A 20,870-nucleotide genomic window follows, 5' to 3' on the forward strand; every position below is an offset into this window, starting at 1 on the left:
GTGTGTGTGTGTGTGTGTGTGTGTGTGACTCACCAGGCAGTGGGCATCCCAGCACCTCCAGCCTCATACAGCAACTGCCGTTCCAGCTCTGAGGGATGACTCTGATGTAGCGAGCTAGTATAGGCTCAGCTAACTGATTCAGCACTGGGGTGTCCTTATCAGAGTTACCAAAGAACAACTGGAGAGAGAGAGAGATTGAGAGAGAGATAGCAAGAGAGAGAGAGAGAGGAGGTAAGAGGTAAAGAGATGGAGAGAGAGAGATAGCGAGAGAGAGCAGAGGTACGAGGTAAAGAGATGGAGAGAGAGAGAAATATAGGACTCAATGGCCAGACACAGTAAACATGTACGCCCCATGAAGAGAGGATTAGATTGAACCCTGCTTGGCAGCTTGGGAGCAAAGCTGACAAAAGCCTAATTTGAAACAGTGTAGCTGTGAGGCTAACAGACTCACCCAGTCAGAGTAACCGTCATTCATGGTTGTCCATTCTCTGCTGTCATTACTGAATTGCACATAGTACGATGTCACAAAGTCACTCCTGGAACACAAAATTTAGTCACCATTTTATTTAAATCTATAGATAAAACATGCGCTTACGTGTGTGTGTGTGTGTGTCTTACTCATTGCGTGAGTCTCGCCCTTGAGTTATGATCCCAGTAAACTCTGTTGCTCTGCGAGCGTCAATCTCAAACCAGTGAATGTTGTCCTCTTGGTTAGGACACCACGCACCACCACGCATGTCCTCCTCATCCTCTGAAGCCTGGAAACCATACCGTTTTAGAGATTAGAGGATGAGGATTTACCCCCAGGGTTAATGTGTGAGGGGTTACCCTCAGGGTTAATGTGTGAGGGGTTACCCTCAGGGTTAATGTGTGAGGGGTTACCCTCACGTTAATGGTTTTGAGGGTTACCCTCAGGGTTTAATGTGTGGTCCCTCAGAGTGTGAGGGTTACCCCAGGTTAATCGTGAGGGTTACCCTCAGGGTTAATGTGTGAGGTTACCCTCAAGGTTAATGTGTGAGGTTACCCTCAGTTAATGTGAGGGTTACCCTCAGGCCCGTTAATGTGTGCCAGGGGTACCCTCAGGGTAATGTGTGAGGTTACCCTAAGGGTTAGTGGTGAGTACCTACAGGTTAATGTGTGAGGGTTACCCCCAGTTAATGTGTGAGAGGTTACCCTCAGGGCCCTTAATGTTCTCAGGTTACGCCTCAGGTAATGTGAGGGTCCCTCAAGGGTTAATGTTGTAGGGTTACCCTCAGGGTTAATGTGTGAGGTTACCCTCAGGGTAATGTGTAGAAGTTACCCTCAGGGTTAATGTGTGAGAGGTTACCCTCAGGGTAATGTGTGAAGGTTACCCTCAGGTTATGTGTGAGAGTTTTACCACAGGGTTATGTGAGGGTTACCCTCAGGGTTAATGTGTGAGAGGTTACCCTCAGGTTAATGTGTGAGGGGTTATACCTCAGGTTAATGTGTGAGAGTTACCCTCAGGGTTAATGTTGAGGTACCCTCAGGTTAATATGAGAGGTTACCCTCAGGTGCCTTAATGTTGAGGGTTACCCTCAGTAATGTGTTAGAGGTCACCCTCAGGTTCATGTGTGAGAGGTACCCTCAGGTTAATTGTGAGGGTACCCTCAGGGTTAATGTGGAAGGTTACCCCTCAGGTTAATGTCCCTGATGAGTTACCCTCAGGGTTAATGTGTAGAGGTTACCCTCAGGTTAATGTTGTGAGAGGTTACCCTCAGGTTCATGTTGAGTTACCTCAGTTAATGTGTGCAGGGTTACCCTCAGGTTTTAATTATGTGAGAGGTTTACCCTTCATGGTTATTATGTGTAGGGTATTATACCCTTCCAGTGTTTAATCTGTTTGGTTTTTACCCTCAGGGTTTTCTTATTGGTTGATGTGTAGAGGTTTAACCCTCAGGGTTCATTTGGTGAGAATTGTTACCTCAGTTAATTGTATAGAGTTACCCTCAGGGTTAATGTGTGAGAGGTTACCCTCGGTTAATTGTGAGGGTTACCCTCTAGGATTATATGTCTGTGATGTGTTTACCCTCAGTGTGTTTCATTGTGTGAAGTTACCCTCAGGGTTTTAATGTTTTCTGAAGTATTACCCTCAGGGTTGTGTGTGAGAGTTTACCTCAGTTAATGTAATGTGTACGAGGGTTTACCCCTCTAGGTTAATGTGTGAGAGGTTACCCTCAGGGTTAATGTGTGTGAGGTGGTTTTACCCTCAGGGTTAATGTGTGAGAGGTTACCCTCAGGTAATGTGTGAGGGTTACCCTCACGTTAATGTGTGAAGGTTACCCTCAGGGTGTAATTCTGTATGGTTACCCTCAGGGTTAAGTGCTGTGAGGGGTTACCCCTACAGGGTTCATGTGTTGAGAGGTTACCCTCAGGGTTAATGTGATGAGGTTACCCTCAGGGTTAATGTGTGAGAGGTTACCCCAGGGTAATTGTGAGGAGGTTACCCTCATTGGTTAATGTGTGAGAGGTACCCTCAGGGTTAATGTGAGGGTTACCCTCAGGTTAGTTGAGAGGTTACCCTCAGGTTAATGTGTGAGTTACCCTCAGGTTAATATGTGAGAGGTTACCCTCAGGTTAATGTGGAGGAATACCCTCAGGGTTAAATGTGTGAGGGTTACCCTCAGGGTTCATGTGTGAGAGGTTACCCTAAGTTTCAATGTGTGAAGGTTACCCCAGTTAATGTGTGAGAGGTTACCCTCAGGGTTAATGTGTGAGGGGTTACCCTCAGGGTTAGGGTTAATGTGTGAGGGGTTAGTGTGTATGGGTTAAGGATGAGGGTTACCTGCATGTTGAGCCGTGCCCTGCCCTGGCTGTAACGGTGGTGAGACATGGAGGAGGCCAGCAGCTGGTCTGATTCTATCCTGTGAGACTCCATACCCAGTGGAGGACACTCTGCCACCAGGGGAAAACATCTCAGTCACACACACTTCACAAACATTCATAACCACACTGGAAAACATCATAAGGTATGCTAATGGTTTCTGGAAACCGATTATCTCAAATAAATTGAAGTATTATACTAGTCAGATTACAAAAATTGTGAATATGAAGATGACATGGAGATGATAAAGGTATTTTTGTAATTGGATGGTTGTAGTTGACTTACTTTTGGGCTCTTTGAATACGGGTGGTCTCTTCTTGGCTTTTTCCCTATCTTCCTCCTCCCTCCTCTGCTGAGCTCTCTCTGTTAAAGAGCACCCATAGTCAATCACTAACTACCATTCCAGTAATCGATTGTGTGTGTGTGCGTGCGTGCGTGAGCTCGTTAAGAGTGTTGGGCCAGTAATTTAAAGGTTGCTTCTTCGAATCCCCGAGCCGAAGAAGCAACCTTTCAGTTAGGTGAAAAATCTGCCCATGTGCCCTTGAGCAAGGCACATATCCCTAATTGCTCCTGTAAGTCTCTCTGGATAAGAGCGTCTGCTAAATAACGCAAATGAAAATGTGTGTGTGTGTGTGTGTGTGTGTGTGTGTGTGTGTGTGTGTGTGTGTGTGTGCAAATGCAGTAATGCCTCAGAGGACCCACATGCCTCTGGGTTCGTTTCTATCTTTCCAAATCCAGGAATGTGCTGATTAAATTCACATGAATTTTATTGTATTCAGTAAATCTAGAGACAGGCTGCAGCATACTCCATAAAGTGGCAGACAGACAGACACACTGTACAAACCCGTTTTATGACTGTTTCAGTTGAGTGATTTTAATCACAGACACTTTTAACCTCAAGGATCCTTAAAGATTATCTGTCATCCCTTTACTGGTTAATCCTACACCCTGGCTATCCCACACTGAAAACGCAGTATATCTGTCATCCCTTTACTGGTTAATCCCACACCACGGCTATCCCACACTGAAAACGCAGTATATCTGTCATCCATTTACTGGTTAATCCCACACCCTGGCTATCCCACACTGAAAACGCAGTAGATCTGTCATCCCTTTACTGGTTAATCCCACACCACGGCTCTCCCACACTGAAAACGCAGTAGATCTGTCATCCATTTACTGGTTAATCCCACACCCTGGCTCTCCCACACTGAAAACGCAGTATATCTGTCATCCCTTTACTGGTTAATCCCACACCCTGGCTATCCCACACTGAAAATGCAGTATATCTGTCATCCCTTTACTGGTTAATCCCACACCACGGCTATCCCACATAGACAAATGTTCCATATTATGATTATACAGTTCCTGTGGTTCTAACCTGGTCACAGTGCACGAGGTACAGAAAGAGACCGGAACGTGTGGCAACAGCTGTTGGTTAGATCTCCATCTCTGCCTTCCTTCTCTAACCGGGACTCTATGCTCCTCTGTTTCTATCCCTTATGTTGTTTTTTTCTCTCTTTTCATTCATCTTTCCTGTTAGTACTGTAACCTCTCTTGGCTGGCCCATCCCTCCCTCTTTCTCTGCTCCACTCCAGCTCATAAATAAWTCAAACAGTACAGGTTACCACTATACCCCAGGCCTTTCTTCCCTACCATCCTTCCTTCACAACACATTTCTACGGTTGAGATTTGTCCTGTTCTGGAGAGAATTAACTTTTGTCCCTCGTCTGCAAGTCTTAGCAAGTGAAGCCCAGGCAGAGACTAACATCTGTGTTTTCGTTCTTTTGGCTTTTATTGGAACCATAAACCACATGTGACTGATAAACCTCCTGTACATGAATCTGTGAGTAACATGACATGTTCTATCTGTGGGTCATATGTTCATCTGATTGTCTGGGAGCTTTGACAGGACAACGTTTGGCATTGCAGTGTTACTACGTTTTACTTGTTGCAATGTGTGGTTGTTTTACCTCCCGTAATTGAATGCACTGATTGTTAGCCGCTCTGCATAAGAATTACCAAAAATATTTAGTCTTACGGCTAAATTACCAAAAAGTAAACGTAATGTCAAATATTACTGTATGATGGGCAGTATAGATAGATCACAGTCATTCAGAACATAATGGAAGACAGACAGACAGATCACAGATCATACCTCTATCCTCTCTCTCCTTTTCTTTCCTTTGTCTCTCCCTCTCCTCCTCCTCCTCCTGTTTTTTTGCTGTAGTAAACAAAGGAGTGAAAAACTTCAATGGGTGAATCCATGTTCCCCACCTCCCCATTACAGGTTAGAGTAAATACTGTGGGGTATATTCAGATGTGAAACATTCAAAACGTTGCAGATAGAATACCAACAGCTGTCATGATTCCCTATTCTATCTGACAGATAATCCATCACAACAGGTGTGAACAAAGCATTCTTCAACTTTTCCCCTCTTCCCTTTCTTCATGTTTGCCACATAACCATGAACATAACAGTGTTTGAAGAAAGGATCAATTCCATTACTTTGCTTATTTTGCAGTTTGTAACTTCAGCTGGCAAAGTTTCGCTAAACCCAAATTTATGAAGAAGATAACAGACCATGTAATTGAAACAGTCTGACAATTATACACGTCTCTTGTTCATTCTTGTGGGGAATGAGAGAGTGTAGGCCCATTACTTTGACTCTGTGGTAGTGGTCCAATTCTTTATTGTGTCTATGTAATCTTTAATTTACTGCAGGGTCCCAATGAAATTAAAAACTGATTTCTATTGGAGATTTGGCCATGGGTTAATGTTACAGTTCATTTCGTGTGCGTACATGTCATATTGACCTTTATTCCACACAAGCATGAGTTTAGTGTGTGTGTGTGTGTGTGTGTGTGTGTGTGTGTGTGTGTGTGTGTGTGTGTGTGTGTGTGTGTGTGTGTGTGTGTGTGTGTGTGTGTGTGTTTACATACTCTCTCCACCACTATATCCGTAGTCATACTCCTCGTACCATGGGCTTTCATAGGTAGGTGGTGGTGTAATAGAATCCTCTGTATCAGGGAGAAACACAACGTTAGAACAGTTTAGTATTCTGTATCAGGGAGAAAACACAACGTTAGAACAGTCTTAGTATTCTGTATCAGAGGAGAAAACACAATGTTAGAACAGCTTTAGTAATTCCTGTATCAGGGAGAAAACACAACGTTAGGACAGTCTTAGTATTCTGTATCAGAGGGAGAAAACACAACGTTAGAACAGTCTTAGTATTCTGTATCAGAGGAGAAAACACAACATTAGGACAGTCTTAGTATTCTGTATCAGAGGGAGAAAACACAACGTTAGGACAGTCTTAGTATTCTGTATCAGAGGAGAAAACACAACGCTACAGGACAGTCTTAGTATTCTGTATCAGAGGGAGAAACACAACGTTAGACAGTCTTAGTATCTGTATCAGAGGGAGAAACACAACGTTAGGACAGTCTTAGTATTCTGTATCAGAGGGAGAAAACACAACGTTAGGACAGTCTTAGTATTCTGTATCAGAGGAGAAAACACAACGTTAGGCAGTCTTAGTATTCTGTATCAGAGGAGAAAACACAACGTTAGGACAGTCTTAGTATTCTGTATCAGAGGGAGAAAACACAACGTTAGGACAGTCTTAGTATTCTGTGTCAGAGGGAGAAAACACAACGTTAGACAGTCTTAGTATTCTGTATCAGAGGGAGAAAACACAACGTTAGGACAGTCTTAGTATTCTGTTCTAGAGGGAGAAAACCACGTTAGGACAGTCTTAGTATTCTGTAGTCAGAGGGAGAAAACACAACGTTAGGACAGTCTTAGTATTCTGTATCAGAGGGAGAAAACACAACGTTAGGACAGTCTTAGTATTCTGTATCAGAGGGAGAAAGCACAATGTTAGAACAGTCTTAGTATACTGTAGCCTGGGTTACACATTGTTTCTGCATTGATTCAACAGTACTACCCCACTGGGCACAAACTGGTTGAATCAATGTTGTTTCCACGTCATTTCAACAAAACAATTATATGTGATGACGTTGAATCAACGTGTAAAAACGATTGAATTTGCAAAAAGTCATCAACAAGGAATTTTGAGAATGTTTGTCTTTTTTTCACCCAACTTTTAACCTACTATAAATCCTATGACATGGTTTTATTGATTTCACGTTGAATTAACGTTAGTTGACAACTCATTCAAATGTAAATCAAAACTAGACGTTGAACTGACGCCTGTGCACAGTGGGACATAACTGCCCTGGCAAAACCACAAGTTGGCTCAAGCAGAAACCTGTCTGGTAGTGCTGCTCTCTTTTTACTAAACAACATGACAGAGACTCTCTTTGGTTTTATGTGTGCTTTCCAAAGCTCTCTGAAGCTACAGCTATTTAACTAAAGGCCTTGATAATACAGTAATCTTCCAATACAGTCAGTGATTGTCAAATTTCTGCAGCCACAGCAGACGCTCTCTGTTTGGACCAACGTAAAGCTAGTGTAACTCACTGCCTGTTATTTGCCTAGTTAAAGGTTTAATTTACATTTACAAGGAATATAATAGAGCAGCCATCTTGTGAAAGGCTTCTCGATCAAAAACAAAACCATGAAAAGCCTTTGATTGTGTGGAACTAAACTCTCACCCACTCACTCTCATTTAAAAACAGAGCTATGATCTAGCTAGCCTGATGTGATTCCCTGGAGTTAGAGGACGGGTCATCGTATCCCACACTAAAACAGGGGTTGTCTTTCATTCTTAGAAAGGAGGAACACCAGCATACACTGTGGCTCTCTAAGCAGTGAATGACTGACTGACTGAGATACATTTACAGTATGTATTGATTGATTCATTGATTGATTTAATTATGTAAGTTACCTGTGACAGGGTAGCTTAAGTCATTTTTCTCTGTGGGGACGACCTCTTTACCGTCAGGGAAAGGAAGATTCTCGGGCACTTCATCTGTTATTGGAGAACAGAGCGAGTGAGAGAGTTAGAGAATGAGATAATGAGAGAGTGCGATAGTTAGTGAGTGAGAGAGTAAGAGATTGAGAGAGCGAGATATTGAGAGAATGAGAGCGAGAGAGAGTGCAAGTGTGAGAGAAAGAGAGAATGAAAAAGAGAAGAGAGAAAGAAAGGAGAGCAAGATTGAAGAGAGTGAGATAGAAGAGGAAGATGAGAGTCAGGAAGGAAGGAGATGGATGAAGAAGTACGAGTAGAGCGCAAGAAGAGAAATGAGAGGATGAGAACGGAGAGAGATGATGGAGTGATATGGTGAGAGAAATAGAGGATGAGAACGGAGAGAGATGATGGAGTGATATGGTGAGAGAAATAGAGGATGAGAACGGAGAGAGATGATGGAGTGATATGGTGAGAGAAATAGAGGGGTACTGGAGAGTAAGATACTGTAGGAGTGGAAATATGGAGCAATGGTAGAGTAAAACAGTAGTGGAAATATGGACACAGTAACGTAATGAAAACCTGTTGTAACTATCACACAAAGTACAGATGAGCTGAACTTAGCTATGAATGTCACTGACAGACCTTCATATGAGATGATCTTCCCATCATCTGATTAAAACTCATTGGTTAAAGCAGCATTTCTCAAACTCGGTACTCTGGACTCCAGGGGGCGGAAGTTTTGGTTTTTGCCCTAATACTYCACAGCTGATTCAAATGATCAAAGCTGGATGATTAGTTTATTATTTTAATTAGCTGTGTAGTGCTGGGGCAAAAACCAAAACGTGCTCACCTTGGGGTCCGGGGACCGAGTTTTGGGAAAACCTGGGTTAAAGACTCCAGGTGGTTTGATATAGAGAGGAGCTGGAGAAGAAATGTACAAGTCCAAATTGTTCAGTATGTGCTGTTATAAACTTATAAATGAATAGCTAGTATGTAAAATACTTTACTAACTACTTGGAAATTACTATTCAAGTTATTTCAAAATTACATTTTACAGTTGTTGGTTCCTTTATCCCATTCATCCATCCATTGTCAGTCATTCAGTCAGTCATTTTAGGAAACTGAGGTTTAAACATACATTTGGCTTCCCAGTAGTCTTCATCTCCCGTATCCACCTCTCCATCCACCACAAGAGGGGGGGGTATGGCCGTCGGGTCCTCTCCCTTCCAATAGTCATCTTCTGGGTCGACCACTGGGCCTGCAGGCTCCTCTTCCTCTCCCTTCCAGTAGTCGTCCTCTGAGTCAGTCTCTGGGGTGGCTGGCTTATCATCATCAGGGTTCCAGTACTCATCCTCTGAGTCAGTCTCTGGGGTGGCTGGCTTTCATCATAGGGTTCCATACTCATCCTCTGAGTCAGTCTCTGGGGTGGCTGGCTTATCATCATCAGGGTTCTGGTACTCATCCTCTGAGTCAGTCTCTGGAGTGCTGGCTTTATCATCATCAGGGTTCCGGTACTCATCCTCGCGTCAGTCTCTGGAGTGGCTGGCTTATCATCATCAGGGTTCCAGTACTCATCCTCTGAGTCAGTCTCTGGGTGGCTGGCTTATCATCATCAGGGTTCCAATAGCGTCTCTGAGTCAGTCTCTGGGGTGGCTGGCTTATCATCATCAGGGTTCCAGTAGTCATCCTCTGTCAGAGGGACACAGGACAGTAGATGTAAAATTATTATTGTGGAGAAAATCCATATACTTTTCAATGGTACAAATAAGATCAACATTTTGATTGGTATTAGAACACTGAGGCACCAGCTTCAGAGAACTGATGTGAAAACATCTGCACTCACCGCTGTCTAAATAGGGGAAGTCTGGGTAGGGGTCAGGTTCTGTGGGAGCTTCAGAGGGAACAGAGAGCACAGTCATACAAACAACTTAGCACTCACACAATACAAATAATTGTATATCTAATTTACCAATTCTAGTCTGTCTTAAAGAACCAGTGAGGTCAAAAACGTGATTTCATGTGTTTCATATATACAGTATTTACACACTATGAAGTTGGAATAATACTGTGAAATTGTGAAAATTACGATAATACCCTTTAGCYTTAGAGCTGTTTGGAAAGATTGCCTGAAATTTTAGACCTTGTTTAGGTGGGATGGAGTTTTGGCCTTCCATGGTGACATCACCAGGCTGCAAATTAGTTAATAAACCAATAAGAGTTCCAAACCTCTCTGCCAATAACAGCTAATCGTCAGTTTTCCCCTCTCCACTCAGAACACTCCCAGGCAGTCCTAGCAAAATTCTTGCTTGAGAAATTGCTCTTTACTAAGAAGCTGTTTTTTGTTTATTTTTTACAATTTTAATTGAAAATAATCACAGTAAGCTACTTAATTGTTACCCAGAAAMGATTTGATACTGAGATAAAAACAGCTGCATTGGACCTTTAACTAGAGTGGTGTGTAACTAAATTACCTGGCTCTGTGTACACCTCTGTGGTAGTGGTCGGTGGTAGTGTGGTAGTGGTCGGTGGTGGTGTTGTTGGTGCTTTGCCGCGGCGGCCTCCCTTGTCCTTCAGCTTTTTGTCTGCTTTAGACTCCTTGTTCTTCTTGTCCTTCTTGCCCTTTTTTTTCTTCCCTTTGCCCTCCTCCTCCTCTGGGGCTCTCCTGACCCGGGCTTGGAGATGGACGAAGAAGCAAAGGAAAGTGAATAAACTCGATTATGTTGACCCCTGAGGGCCCAATATGAGGCCTTACAGCTCCTACCACTCCTATTGCAGACAGATATGTAAGGTGCTCTGGATGAGAGCGTCTGCTAAATTACTCAATTGTAAATGTAATGTAATGTAAATGTTGAAATTCATAGGACAATATGGCAATCAAACAACGGCTATAAATCAACACCAACTTTCTGCAATTGAAACAGAATGATGAGAGAGCGAGAGACAGAGAGAGAGAGACAGAGACAGAAAGACAGAGATCCCGGTCCAGACATGTGTACCAGGAAGTGGGTCTGCCAGACAGCATCACTAGCAGGGGGCACAGCTGAGCTAACGTCTGGCAGACAGGCTGTGTATGTGTGTGTGGCGGAGGGGAGATGACGGTGTCCTGTGCAGAAGAAAGCCTCCTCTGTTCTATCTACAAAAAAAGGTTTGGGGTAGTTTTCCCCCAATTTCATGATATCCAATTGGTAGTTAGTCTTGTCTCATCGCTGAAACTTCCCTACGGACTCGGGCGAGGCAAAGGTCGAGAGCCATGCGTACTCTGAAACACAACCCTGCCAAGCCGCACTGCTTCTTGACACGTTGCTTGCTTAACCTGGAAGCCAGCCGCACCAATGTGTCGGAGGAATCACCATCCAGTTGGCGACCAAAGTCAGCTCTCAGGCGCCAGCCAAACCCTCCCCTAACCCGGACGATGCTGGGCCAATTATGCTCTGCCTCATGGGTCTCCCGGTCATAGCCAGTTGTGACACAGCCTGGGATCAAACCCGGGTCTGTAGTGACGCCTCAAGCACTGTGATGCAGTTCCTTAGACTGCTGCGCCACTCTGGAGGCCCGGTACACAAACACATACACGTACACACACACAAACCTCAAGAAGAGGAACTGTAGCGACATCATCACACTCATGGTCAAGGAGATCTGGGCTTATCTCAGTGTTACCACATTATGTCCCATTCGAATATTCCAAAATCACATACTTGGACTGTAGGTTTCTATTTGATGTGGAATGGATAATGAAGCTGTTCTTCTTTCTGGCCCTTCCTCTGAATGAACATATTTACAYAATTTTGCATGCTATGAATAATATGTGGATGTAATTATCCTCTTGTGCTGCTTATGGTGCTGCCTCAATCGCCACTGGAGGGCACTGTATTATATGGTATTGTAATGTAACATATTGGGAAGCAAAAAGTTCTGTAAATCCAGAAGTCAGTGGAGCCTCAAATTGGCATTGCACTATCTCTCCTCATGGCTGTCTGAATATCAGTGCCAGTGACATAACTGTGGAACGGAGGCTATGTCTTCATGGAAAACATTCCTCTCCATTAGTAAACCCAGTCAAACTGTAATGACATGCTGTCAGGGCATTATCAACATTGTCCCGTCTGACTCTGTGTGGTTGGTAATTCTCATATCTTCTCAATGGTGGACAAATAGGTATAACAGTAYTAGCAACTATTTCATAGCACACTACAAACTATGTAACAATGTATACCTACTGTACAACATACACTGAACAAAAAAATACGCAACATGTTAAGTGTTGGTCCCATGTTTCATGAYCTGAAATAACATTTTCCATACGCACAAAAAGCTTATTTCTCTAAAATGTTGTGCACACATTTYTTTACATCCCTGCTAGTAAGCAATTCTCCTTTGCCAAGATAATCCATCCACCTGACAGGTGTGGCATATTAAGAAGCTGATTAAACAGCATGATCATTACACTTGTGTAACTTGTGCTGGGGACAATAAAAGGCCACTCTAAAATGTTTTATTTTAATTTTTTTACCTTCATTTAACTTAACAATGAAAACTGAAATTTTAACCCATGGGTTAACTGCCTTGTTCAGGGGCAGAATAACAGATMTTTACCTTGTCTGCTTGGGGATCCGATCTTGCAACCTTTCAGTTACTCGTCCAACGCTCTAACCACTAGGCTACCTGCCGACCCATTTTTGTCACACAACACAATGACACAGATGTCTCAAGTTTTGCGAGAGCGTGCAATTGGCATGCTGACTGCAGGAATGTTCACCAGAGCTGTTGCCAGAGACTTGAATGTTAATGTCTCTACCATAAGCTGCCTCCAACGTCGTTTTAGASAATTTGACAGTGTGTCCAACTGCATTCCACGCATTCCCAGGGCCGGTCTTGGCCATTCTGCCACCCTAGGCAAGCCCAAAAAAATTGCCTTCCCATACAAACTAGAACAGTCCCAGTAAACAAAATGACATTGAAAAGACATCTAAAATACGTATTTTCCAGACATTGAAGTTAGGTTCAATTTACGTTCTGAATGAAAGGTGAAAATACATATTTTCCAGACATTGAAAATATGCATTTTGCGAACGTTGAAATCAAAATAATTTTTGGTTCTGAATAAAAGTTGAAAAGACGTAATTTAGAGACGTCTATGTTTGGACCAAATCAAGGCCGGTCCAGACCGGACCAAATCTGAACAAAACATTGACGTCTATGTTTGGGCCAAATCATTGCCGGTCTATACCAGACAAAATCTGAACCAAACATAGATGTCTAGTCTGYACCAGACTAAAAACCAACGTCCATGGACATGGAATGCAAGGCCAGTCCGGATTGCACCAAAAAAAGACATCCAGTCCGGACAGAGCAACAAAAAAAAGACATCCAGTAGACGTCGGTGTTGGTCCGTGTTTACTGGGGTCTAGCCTATCGTGTCCATTCGCTGATTTGCCGCTGACATTCGGTAATAATAAAAAMTGGTGTAATAGCCTAGAGTTTTCTTGACATTTTGTTTTAATTATTGTGAATGGGTTATGTTTTACCCTGGCTATATCTGCTACATGATTTATGTTAGATTATTTTGGGGAAGGAATGTTGGTAGAGCGCRGCAGCGATGCTTCTCTCCAACAGAGAGGCGCGCTGGGAATAAACAATCAAAATATTTTGCAGCATTGCCTTTGACAAAGTGGGAGCTGCTTATCACAGGGCGACATCAGCGCTCACCTTAAAAGCCCTTATGCCACTGTTTAAGAGAAATTGACATTGTTTTTGGGCAGAATTATGTGAGATTTAATGTGTTGTTTGAGGTGCATCTTGGTCAATTTAGTTCAGAAAATGCTACCCTCGTCAATCTGCCGCCACAGGCAGCTGCCTAAATCTGCCAAATGAGCGGGCTGGCCCTGTGTTACGTCCGTTGTTGGAATGAGACCAAGGTGCAGCGTGGTAAGCGAACATCTTACTTTTATTTAAAATGAACACCAAAACCCAACAAAATACAAAAACTAACGTAAAGTTCTGCAGGCTATACAGCAACTAACAAAATCAAGATCCCACAACCTAAGGTGGGAAAAAAGGCTGCCTAAGTATGATCCCCAATCAGAGACAACGATAGACAGCTGCCTCTGATTGGGAACCATACCAGGCCAAACAAAGAAATAGGAAAACTAGATTGCCCACCAAAATCACACCCTGACCTAACCAAATAGAGAAATAGAAAGGCTCTCTAAGGTCAGGGCGCGACACCCTGTGTATTCCCAGTTATGTGAAATCCATAGATTTATTTCAATTGATTGATTTCCTTATATGAACTGTAACTCAGTAAAATCTTCAAAATTGATGCATGTTGCATTGTATATATTTTTTCAGTGTGGTTACACAGTACCTACTAACTAATATAATTACCATATAAATACATGGTTTTAGTGCAACCAAATTGGGAAATTGGTCTGATTCAACCAACAGATGTGTGTGCTGAAGTTTACTAGATTTTAAGCTGTGAAACTCGGAAACAAATGTACTTTATGATTAAAACTTAATCATCATCTCTGTCTCAGAGGGTGATTCCTTCCACTGTAGAGTGGGGTTCTGTGGTCACTGTTCACCCATGATTACAGCACAATCAGTGGAAAAGAAAAGTTGACTGTACAAATCTGTTTGCAAGATGCTCAGCTCAGAGCCCAGCCAGGTCTGTTACTGCAGCAGCAGACTAAATCTTCCCCAGTCCCAGTCCCAGTCTCAGGCCCAGGTATACTTTGCTCTGCTCTGGCCAAGAGACACGGTCCAGATGGGTATGACAAAAGAKAAAAGGAACACCTACGTGAGAATGCTGTTCATTGACTACAGCTCAGCGTTCAACACCATAGTGCCCTCAAAGCTCATCACTAAGCTAAGGAACCTGGGATTTATTTTATTTCATTAGGATCTCTTTTAGTCCTCATTTGGACTGATCTTCCAAGAGTCCTTAAACATTAAAATACAATTTATAATATGATCATATTTTCACATATAACACACTGTTACAKACAGACATAATACCCTGACATATTGACCAGATAAATACTCTAACAGTCTAAAAAMATTGATTCTTCATCTACCATAGTCCAGCACAGGTTTCCTATGTATTATATTTAAATGGTTTTAAAGTATTGTTTGAATTTATYTATTGAAAAGTTTCTTGTTTGCTCAGATAAATTATTCAATTTCTTTATTGCTCTAAATCGAAATGTTATTTTGCCTATTTCTCTTTTCTGTCTAAATAACATATAGATGGTGGACAATCTGTTCCTAGTATTTAKTGAATGTCTGTCTCTTTCCAACTGAATACTGTTGTGAATAGAGTTTGGCCGTTTTAAATGGTGTATATTATGAAATAAAATAAGCATGTTTTTTTCAATTATCTTGTTGACTGATGACCAACCAAGAGCATTGAGCATGACTACAACCAAATAACCATATCTCCACCTTAAAGCAATCCTTGCTGCTTTGTTCTGTTCAATCTGCAGCCMCCAAATTTAACTTGTGGATGCATTTCCCCAGAACACAGAACAGTAGATCACCTGACTCCCAAGCATTTACTTAAGAATCTTTCCCGGTAAATATTTAGCTATCCTTCTGATCATGCATGCAGTTTTAATATTTTTTGTCCATAGATGAGTTATTTGAGACGACCATGATAACCAGTTGTCTAGCTGCACTCCTAGTAGTTTGGTTTCTGCCACTTCCTCAATTTGTACTCCCCCATACWTAATTGTATCCCATGCTGTGTTGGCCTTTTCCTAGTGGAACAGACCAAAATAACTTTTCTTAGTGTTTAAAACAAGTTTGTTCCGGCAAACCCACTCCCTGATATTTTCCAAATCTACTTGTACAGCTTGCTGTACCTGTTGAACCGATTGGAAAAAGAGGACCGAGCACGCCCCCATTCTCATCGACAGGGCTGCAGTGGAGCAGGTTGAGAGCTTCAAGTTCCTTGGTGTTCACATCATCAACAAACTAACATGGTCCAAGCACACCAAGACAGTCGTYAAGAGGGCACGACAACACCTATTCCACCTCGGGAGACTGAAAAGATTTGACATGGGTCTTCAGATCCTCAAAAGGTTCTACAGCTGCACCATCGAGAGCATCCTGACTGGTTGCATCACTGCCTGGTACGGCAACTACTCGGCCTCCGACCGCAAGGCATTACAGAGGGTAGTGCGACCGGCCCAGTACATCACCAGGGCCAAGCTTCCTGCCATCCAGGACCTCTATACCAGGCGGTGTCAGAGGAAGGCCCTAAAACTTGTTAAAGATTCCAGCCACCCTAGTCATAGACTGTTCTCGTTGCTACCGCACGGCAAGCGGTACCGGAACACCAAGTCTAGGTCCAAGAAGCTTCTAAACAGCTTCTACCCCCAAGCCATAAAACTCCTGAACACCTATTCAAATGGCTACCCAAACTATTTGCATTGCCACGCCCCCCCTTATTCACCGCTGCTACTCTCTGTTGTTATCTCCTATGCATAGTCACTTTAATAACTCTACCTACATGTATATATTACCTCAACTAACTGGTGCCCCCGCACATTGACCTTGTACTGGTATCCCCCTGTATATAGTCTTACAAGTGTTATTTTACTGCTGCTCTTTAATTACTTGTTACTTTTATTTCRTATTCTTATCCGTATTTTTTTWAACTGCATTGTTGGTTAGGGGCTCGTAAGTAAGCGTTTGAATGTAAGGTCTACACCTGTTGTATTCGGCACATGTGACTAATACAATTAGATTTTATTTTATTTTATTGTCTTGCTGTATAAATTGTATTATCATCTGAAAATGTAGTGGTTTGAGTTTCAGATAAGGCATAAGGAAGGTTGTTGGTATATATTAAGTAAAGAAGTGGACCAAGGCAGCTGCCCTGTGGTATTCCACAGTTTAAAGCATGAGGGGAAGAAAATGAACCATTGATATAGGTGGACTGTTTCCTGTCAGTTAGATATGACTGTACCCAATTCAATGCTACCTCCTTAAAACTATAATGCAATCATTTTGTCAAAAATATTTAATGATCCACTAAATCAAATGCTGCACTAAAATCAAAAAATAGTACACCTACAAACCTGCCATTATCCATAGCATTGAGCCACTGATCAGTCATGTCAACCAATGCAGTGGTAGTGGAATGATTTTTGCGATAAGCATGCTGATTGGCTGTAATCAGATCATTATTTTCCATGTACTCCCATATTTGTCTACTCACAATACCCTCCAATATCTTACTGAGTGAAGAGAGTAGACTAATTTGTTGACTATTGGCAGGAGTAATGGGTTCTTCGCTGTCTTTCGGGATAGGACATATTTTAACATGCTTCCATACATTTGCAAACATCCCCTTTTTCAGTGACCAATTAAATATGTATTTCAGTGGAGCTGCAATCTGGGGAGCAGTAAAATGTTTTCCATAAGATGATAACCTGTAGATTTACCATCGGGTAATGACTTCAATAGGTTTAACACCTCCTCCACTGACACCAATTGTAGTCTAAAATAGCCATTTTTTTTTGCTCATAATATGATTATCAATCCATTGGACAATAGCTTGTTTGGAAGAATGGGTGTTTACATTATCACTCAGTAAATAAATTTTCTTTGTAAAAAAATCTGCAAAATGATTGGCAATATCAGCTGGTTTTGTTATTGTTTTCTCGTCGACCTCCACACTAGATTGGCATGACGAAATAAATGTACCAAGTAAGCCCGTAACTGTATTTCATACCTTTTTAGAATCATAAAAAAAATAAGTAAAATAACGTTTTTTTCTTGTGATTTAATTTAACTGCATAATTACGTAGTGTTCTATAATTCTGTTCATCAATTTCTAGTTTAGCTTTGGCTGCTAAGACTTTTGCCATATTTCCCAGTTCATCATCAATCCATGGTGATGGACGAGCCCCATTTACATTTACATTTNGGAAGAAAATGAACCATTGATATAGGTGGACTGTTTCCTGTCAGTTAGATATGACTGTACCCAATTCAATGCTACCTCCTTAAAACTATAATGCAATCATTTTGTCAAAAATATTTAATGATCCACTAAATCAAATGCTGCACTAAAATCAAAAAATAGTACACCTACAAACCTGCCATTATCCATAGCATTGAGCCACTGATCAGTCATGTCAACCAATGCAGTGGTAGTGGAATGATTTTTGCGATAAGCATGCTGATTGGCTGTAATCAGATCATTATTTTCCATGTACTCCCATATTTGTCTACTCACAATACCCTCCAATATCTTACTGAGTGAAGAGAGTAGACTAATTTGTTGACTATTGGCAGGAGTAATGGGTTCTTCGCTGTCTTTCGGGATAGGACATATTTTAACATGCTTCCATACATTTGCAAACATCCCCTTTTTCAGTGACCAATTAAATATGTATTTCAGTGGAGCTGCAATCTGGGGAGCAGTAAAATGTTTTCCATAAGATGATAACCTGTAGATTTACCATCGGGTAATGACTTCAATAGGTTTAACACCTCCTCCACTGACACCAATTGTAGTCTAAAATAGCCATTTTTTTTTGCTCATAATATGATTATCAATCCATTGGACAATAGCTTGTTTGGAAGAATGGGTGTTTACATTATCACTCAGTAAATACATTTTCTTTGTAAAAAAATCTGCAAAATGATTGGCAATATCAGCTGGTTTTGTTATTGTTTTCTCGTCGACCTCCACACTAGATTGGCATGATGAAATAAATGTACCAAGTAAGCCCGTAACTGTATTTCATACCTTTTTAGGATCATAAAAAAAAGAAGTAAAATAACGTTTTTTTCTTGCGATTTAATTTAACTGCATAATTACGTAGTGTTCTATAATTCTGTTCATCAATTTCTAGTTTAGATTTGGCTGCTAAGACTTTTGCCATATTTCCCAGTTCATCATCAATCCATGGTGATGGACGAGCCCCATCTGTACTCTTTCTTACTGGGGCACCATTACCTCAGTGAGCAAATCAATCATTTGCTCACTGATTAAACACCTCCCTCTGCAATTGGATACTGGACTTTCTGATGGACCGTGGTGAAGGTAGGCAACAACACAACTGCCACGCTGACCCTCAATAKGGGGGTCCCTCAGAGGTGCATGCCTAGCCTCCTCCTGTACTCCCTGTTCACCCACGACTGCATGGCCACACACGTCTCCAACACCATCATTAAGTTTGCTGACGACACGACGGTGGTAGAWCTGATCACCGACGACGATGAGACGGCCTARAGGGAGGAGGTCAGAGACTTGCCAGTATGGTGCCAGGATAACAACCTCTCACTCAACGTCAGCAAGACAAAGGAGCTGATCGTGGACTACAGGAAACGGAGGGCCGAGCACGCCCCCATTCACATCGACAGGGCTGTAGTGGAGAAGGTCGAGAGCTTCAAGTTCCTCGGTGTCCACATCACTAAGGACTTATGGTCCAAACACACCAACACAGTCGTGAAGAGGGCACGGTAAATGCCTCTTCCCACTCAGGAGTCTTAAAATATTTGTCATGGGCCCTCAGATCCTCAAAAAGATATACAGCTGCACCATTGAGAGCATCTGGCTGCATCACACCTTGGTATGGAAACTGCTCGGCATCTGATTGCAAGGCGTTACAAAGGGTAGTGCGTACGGCCCAGTACATCACTGGGCCGAGCTCTCTGTCATCCAGGACCTCTATATCAGGCGGTGTCAGAGGAAGGCCCTARAAATAGTCAAAGACTCCAATCACCCAAGTACCGTCTGTTCTCTCTGTTACTGCACGGCAAGCGGTACCGGAGCACCAGGTCTGGGACCAAAAGGCTCCTGAAAAGCTTCTACACCAAAGCCATAAGACTGCTGAAGAGTTAATCAAATGGCTACCCTGACTTTCTGCATTTCACCCGTACCTACCTACATTACATGTACAGTACCTGTCAAAATGTAAACACACCTACTTATAGAACGTGAGATGCAATGGAAATGTTGCACATGGGGAGAGCGAGAGAGGGTGAAAGAGGAAGCTTGGCTCCACCCTCTCTCTATCTCTCCCCACCTACAATATTTCCATTGCATCTCGCGCTCTACACTTGTCCGTCCAATTTATGTAAATAGCTTGCCCGCTCCATAGCAAGCTTCTCTATCTGAAGTAATTTAATGTTGAGCTAAATATWWAAAAAATACACACCTACTCATTCCAGGGTTTTTCTTAATTTTTTATGATTTTCTACATTGTAAAATAATAGTGAAGACATCAAAACTATGAAATAACACATATGGAATCACGTAGTCACCAAAAAAGTTTAAAACAAATCAAAATATATTTTAGATTTTAAATTCTTCAAAGTAGCCACCCTTTGCCTTGATGACAGTTTGCACACTCTTGGCATTGAGTAGGTGTGTCCAAACTTTTGACTGGTGGTATACAGAAGATAGCCCTATTTGGTAAAAGACAAGTCCATATTATGGCAAGAACAGCTCATTAAAGCAAAGAGAAACAACAGTCCATCATTGCTTTAAGACATGAAGGTCAGTCAATCCAGAAAATTTCTAGAACTTTGAGAGTTTCTTAAAGTGCAGTCGCAAAAACCATCAAGCGCTATGATGAAACTGGCTCTCATGAGGACTGCCACAGGACAGGAAGACCCAGAGTTACCTCTGCTGCAGAGGATAAGTTCCTTAGAGTTACCAGCCTCAGAACAGCAGAGTTCAAGTAAGAAACACATCTCCAACATAACTGTTCAGAGGAGACCGTATGCATCAGGCCTTCATGGTCGATTGCTACCAAAGAAAAACCACTACTAAACGGACACTAATTAAGAAAGAAAAAGACTTGCTTGGGCCAAGAAGCACAGAGCAATGGACTTTAACACACACTACGTGGAAATTGTCCTTTTGGTCTGATGAGTTCCAGAATTTTCAGATTTTTTGGTTCCAATTGCCAATGTCTTTGTGGAGAGCGGAGTAGGTGAAAGGACTGATCTCCGCATGTGTGGTTCCCAGTGAACACTGGAGGGAGGAGGTGGATGGTGTGGGGGTGCTTTGCTGGTGACACTGTCTGTGATTTTATTTAGATTTCAAGGCATATACTAACCAGTATGGCTACAACAGCAATTCTGGCAGCGATAATCGCATTCCCATCTGGTTTGCGCTTAGA

General features: G+C 42.2%; 1 protein-coding gene across 1 annotated transcript in view; it reads right to left on the minus strand.

Annotated features, from left to right (window-relative positions):
• The window catches only part of LOC111957571 (inactive carboxypeptidase-like protein X2), a 28,905-nt gene that overhangs the window by 4,293 nt on the left and 3,742 nt on the right, over positions 1 to 20,870 (minus strand). Inside the window, 11 exon segments of the mRNA XM_070436992.1 lie at positions 34 to 178; positions 452 to 536; positions 619 to 758; positions 2,804 to 2,913; positions 3,128 to 3,205; positions 5,001 to 5,066; positions 5,786 to 5,863; positions 7,699 to 7,782; positions 8,861 to 9,076; positions 9,566 to 9,613; positions 10,194 to 10,394. Coding sequence (XP_070293093.1) covers positions 34 to 178; positions 452 to 536; positions 619 to 758; positions 2,804 to 2,913; positions 3,128 to 3,205; positions 5,001 to 5,066; positions 5,786 to 5,863; positions 7,699 to 7,782; positions 8,861 to 9,076; positions 9,566 to 9,613; positions 10,194 to 10,394 — 1,251 coding nt within the window.

Source organism: Salvelinus sp. IW2-2015, linkage group LG33 (genome assembly GCF_002910315.2).
Source record: "Salvelinus sp. IW2-2015 linkage group LG33, ASM291031v2, whole genome shotgun sequence".
Lineage (NCBI taxonomy): Eukaryota > Metazoa > Chordata > Actinopteri > Salmoniformes > Salmonidae > Salvelinus > Salvelinus sp. IW2-2015.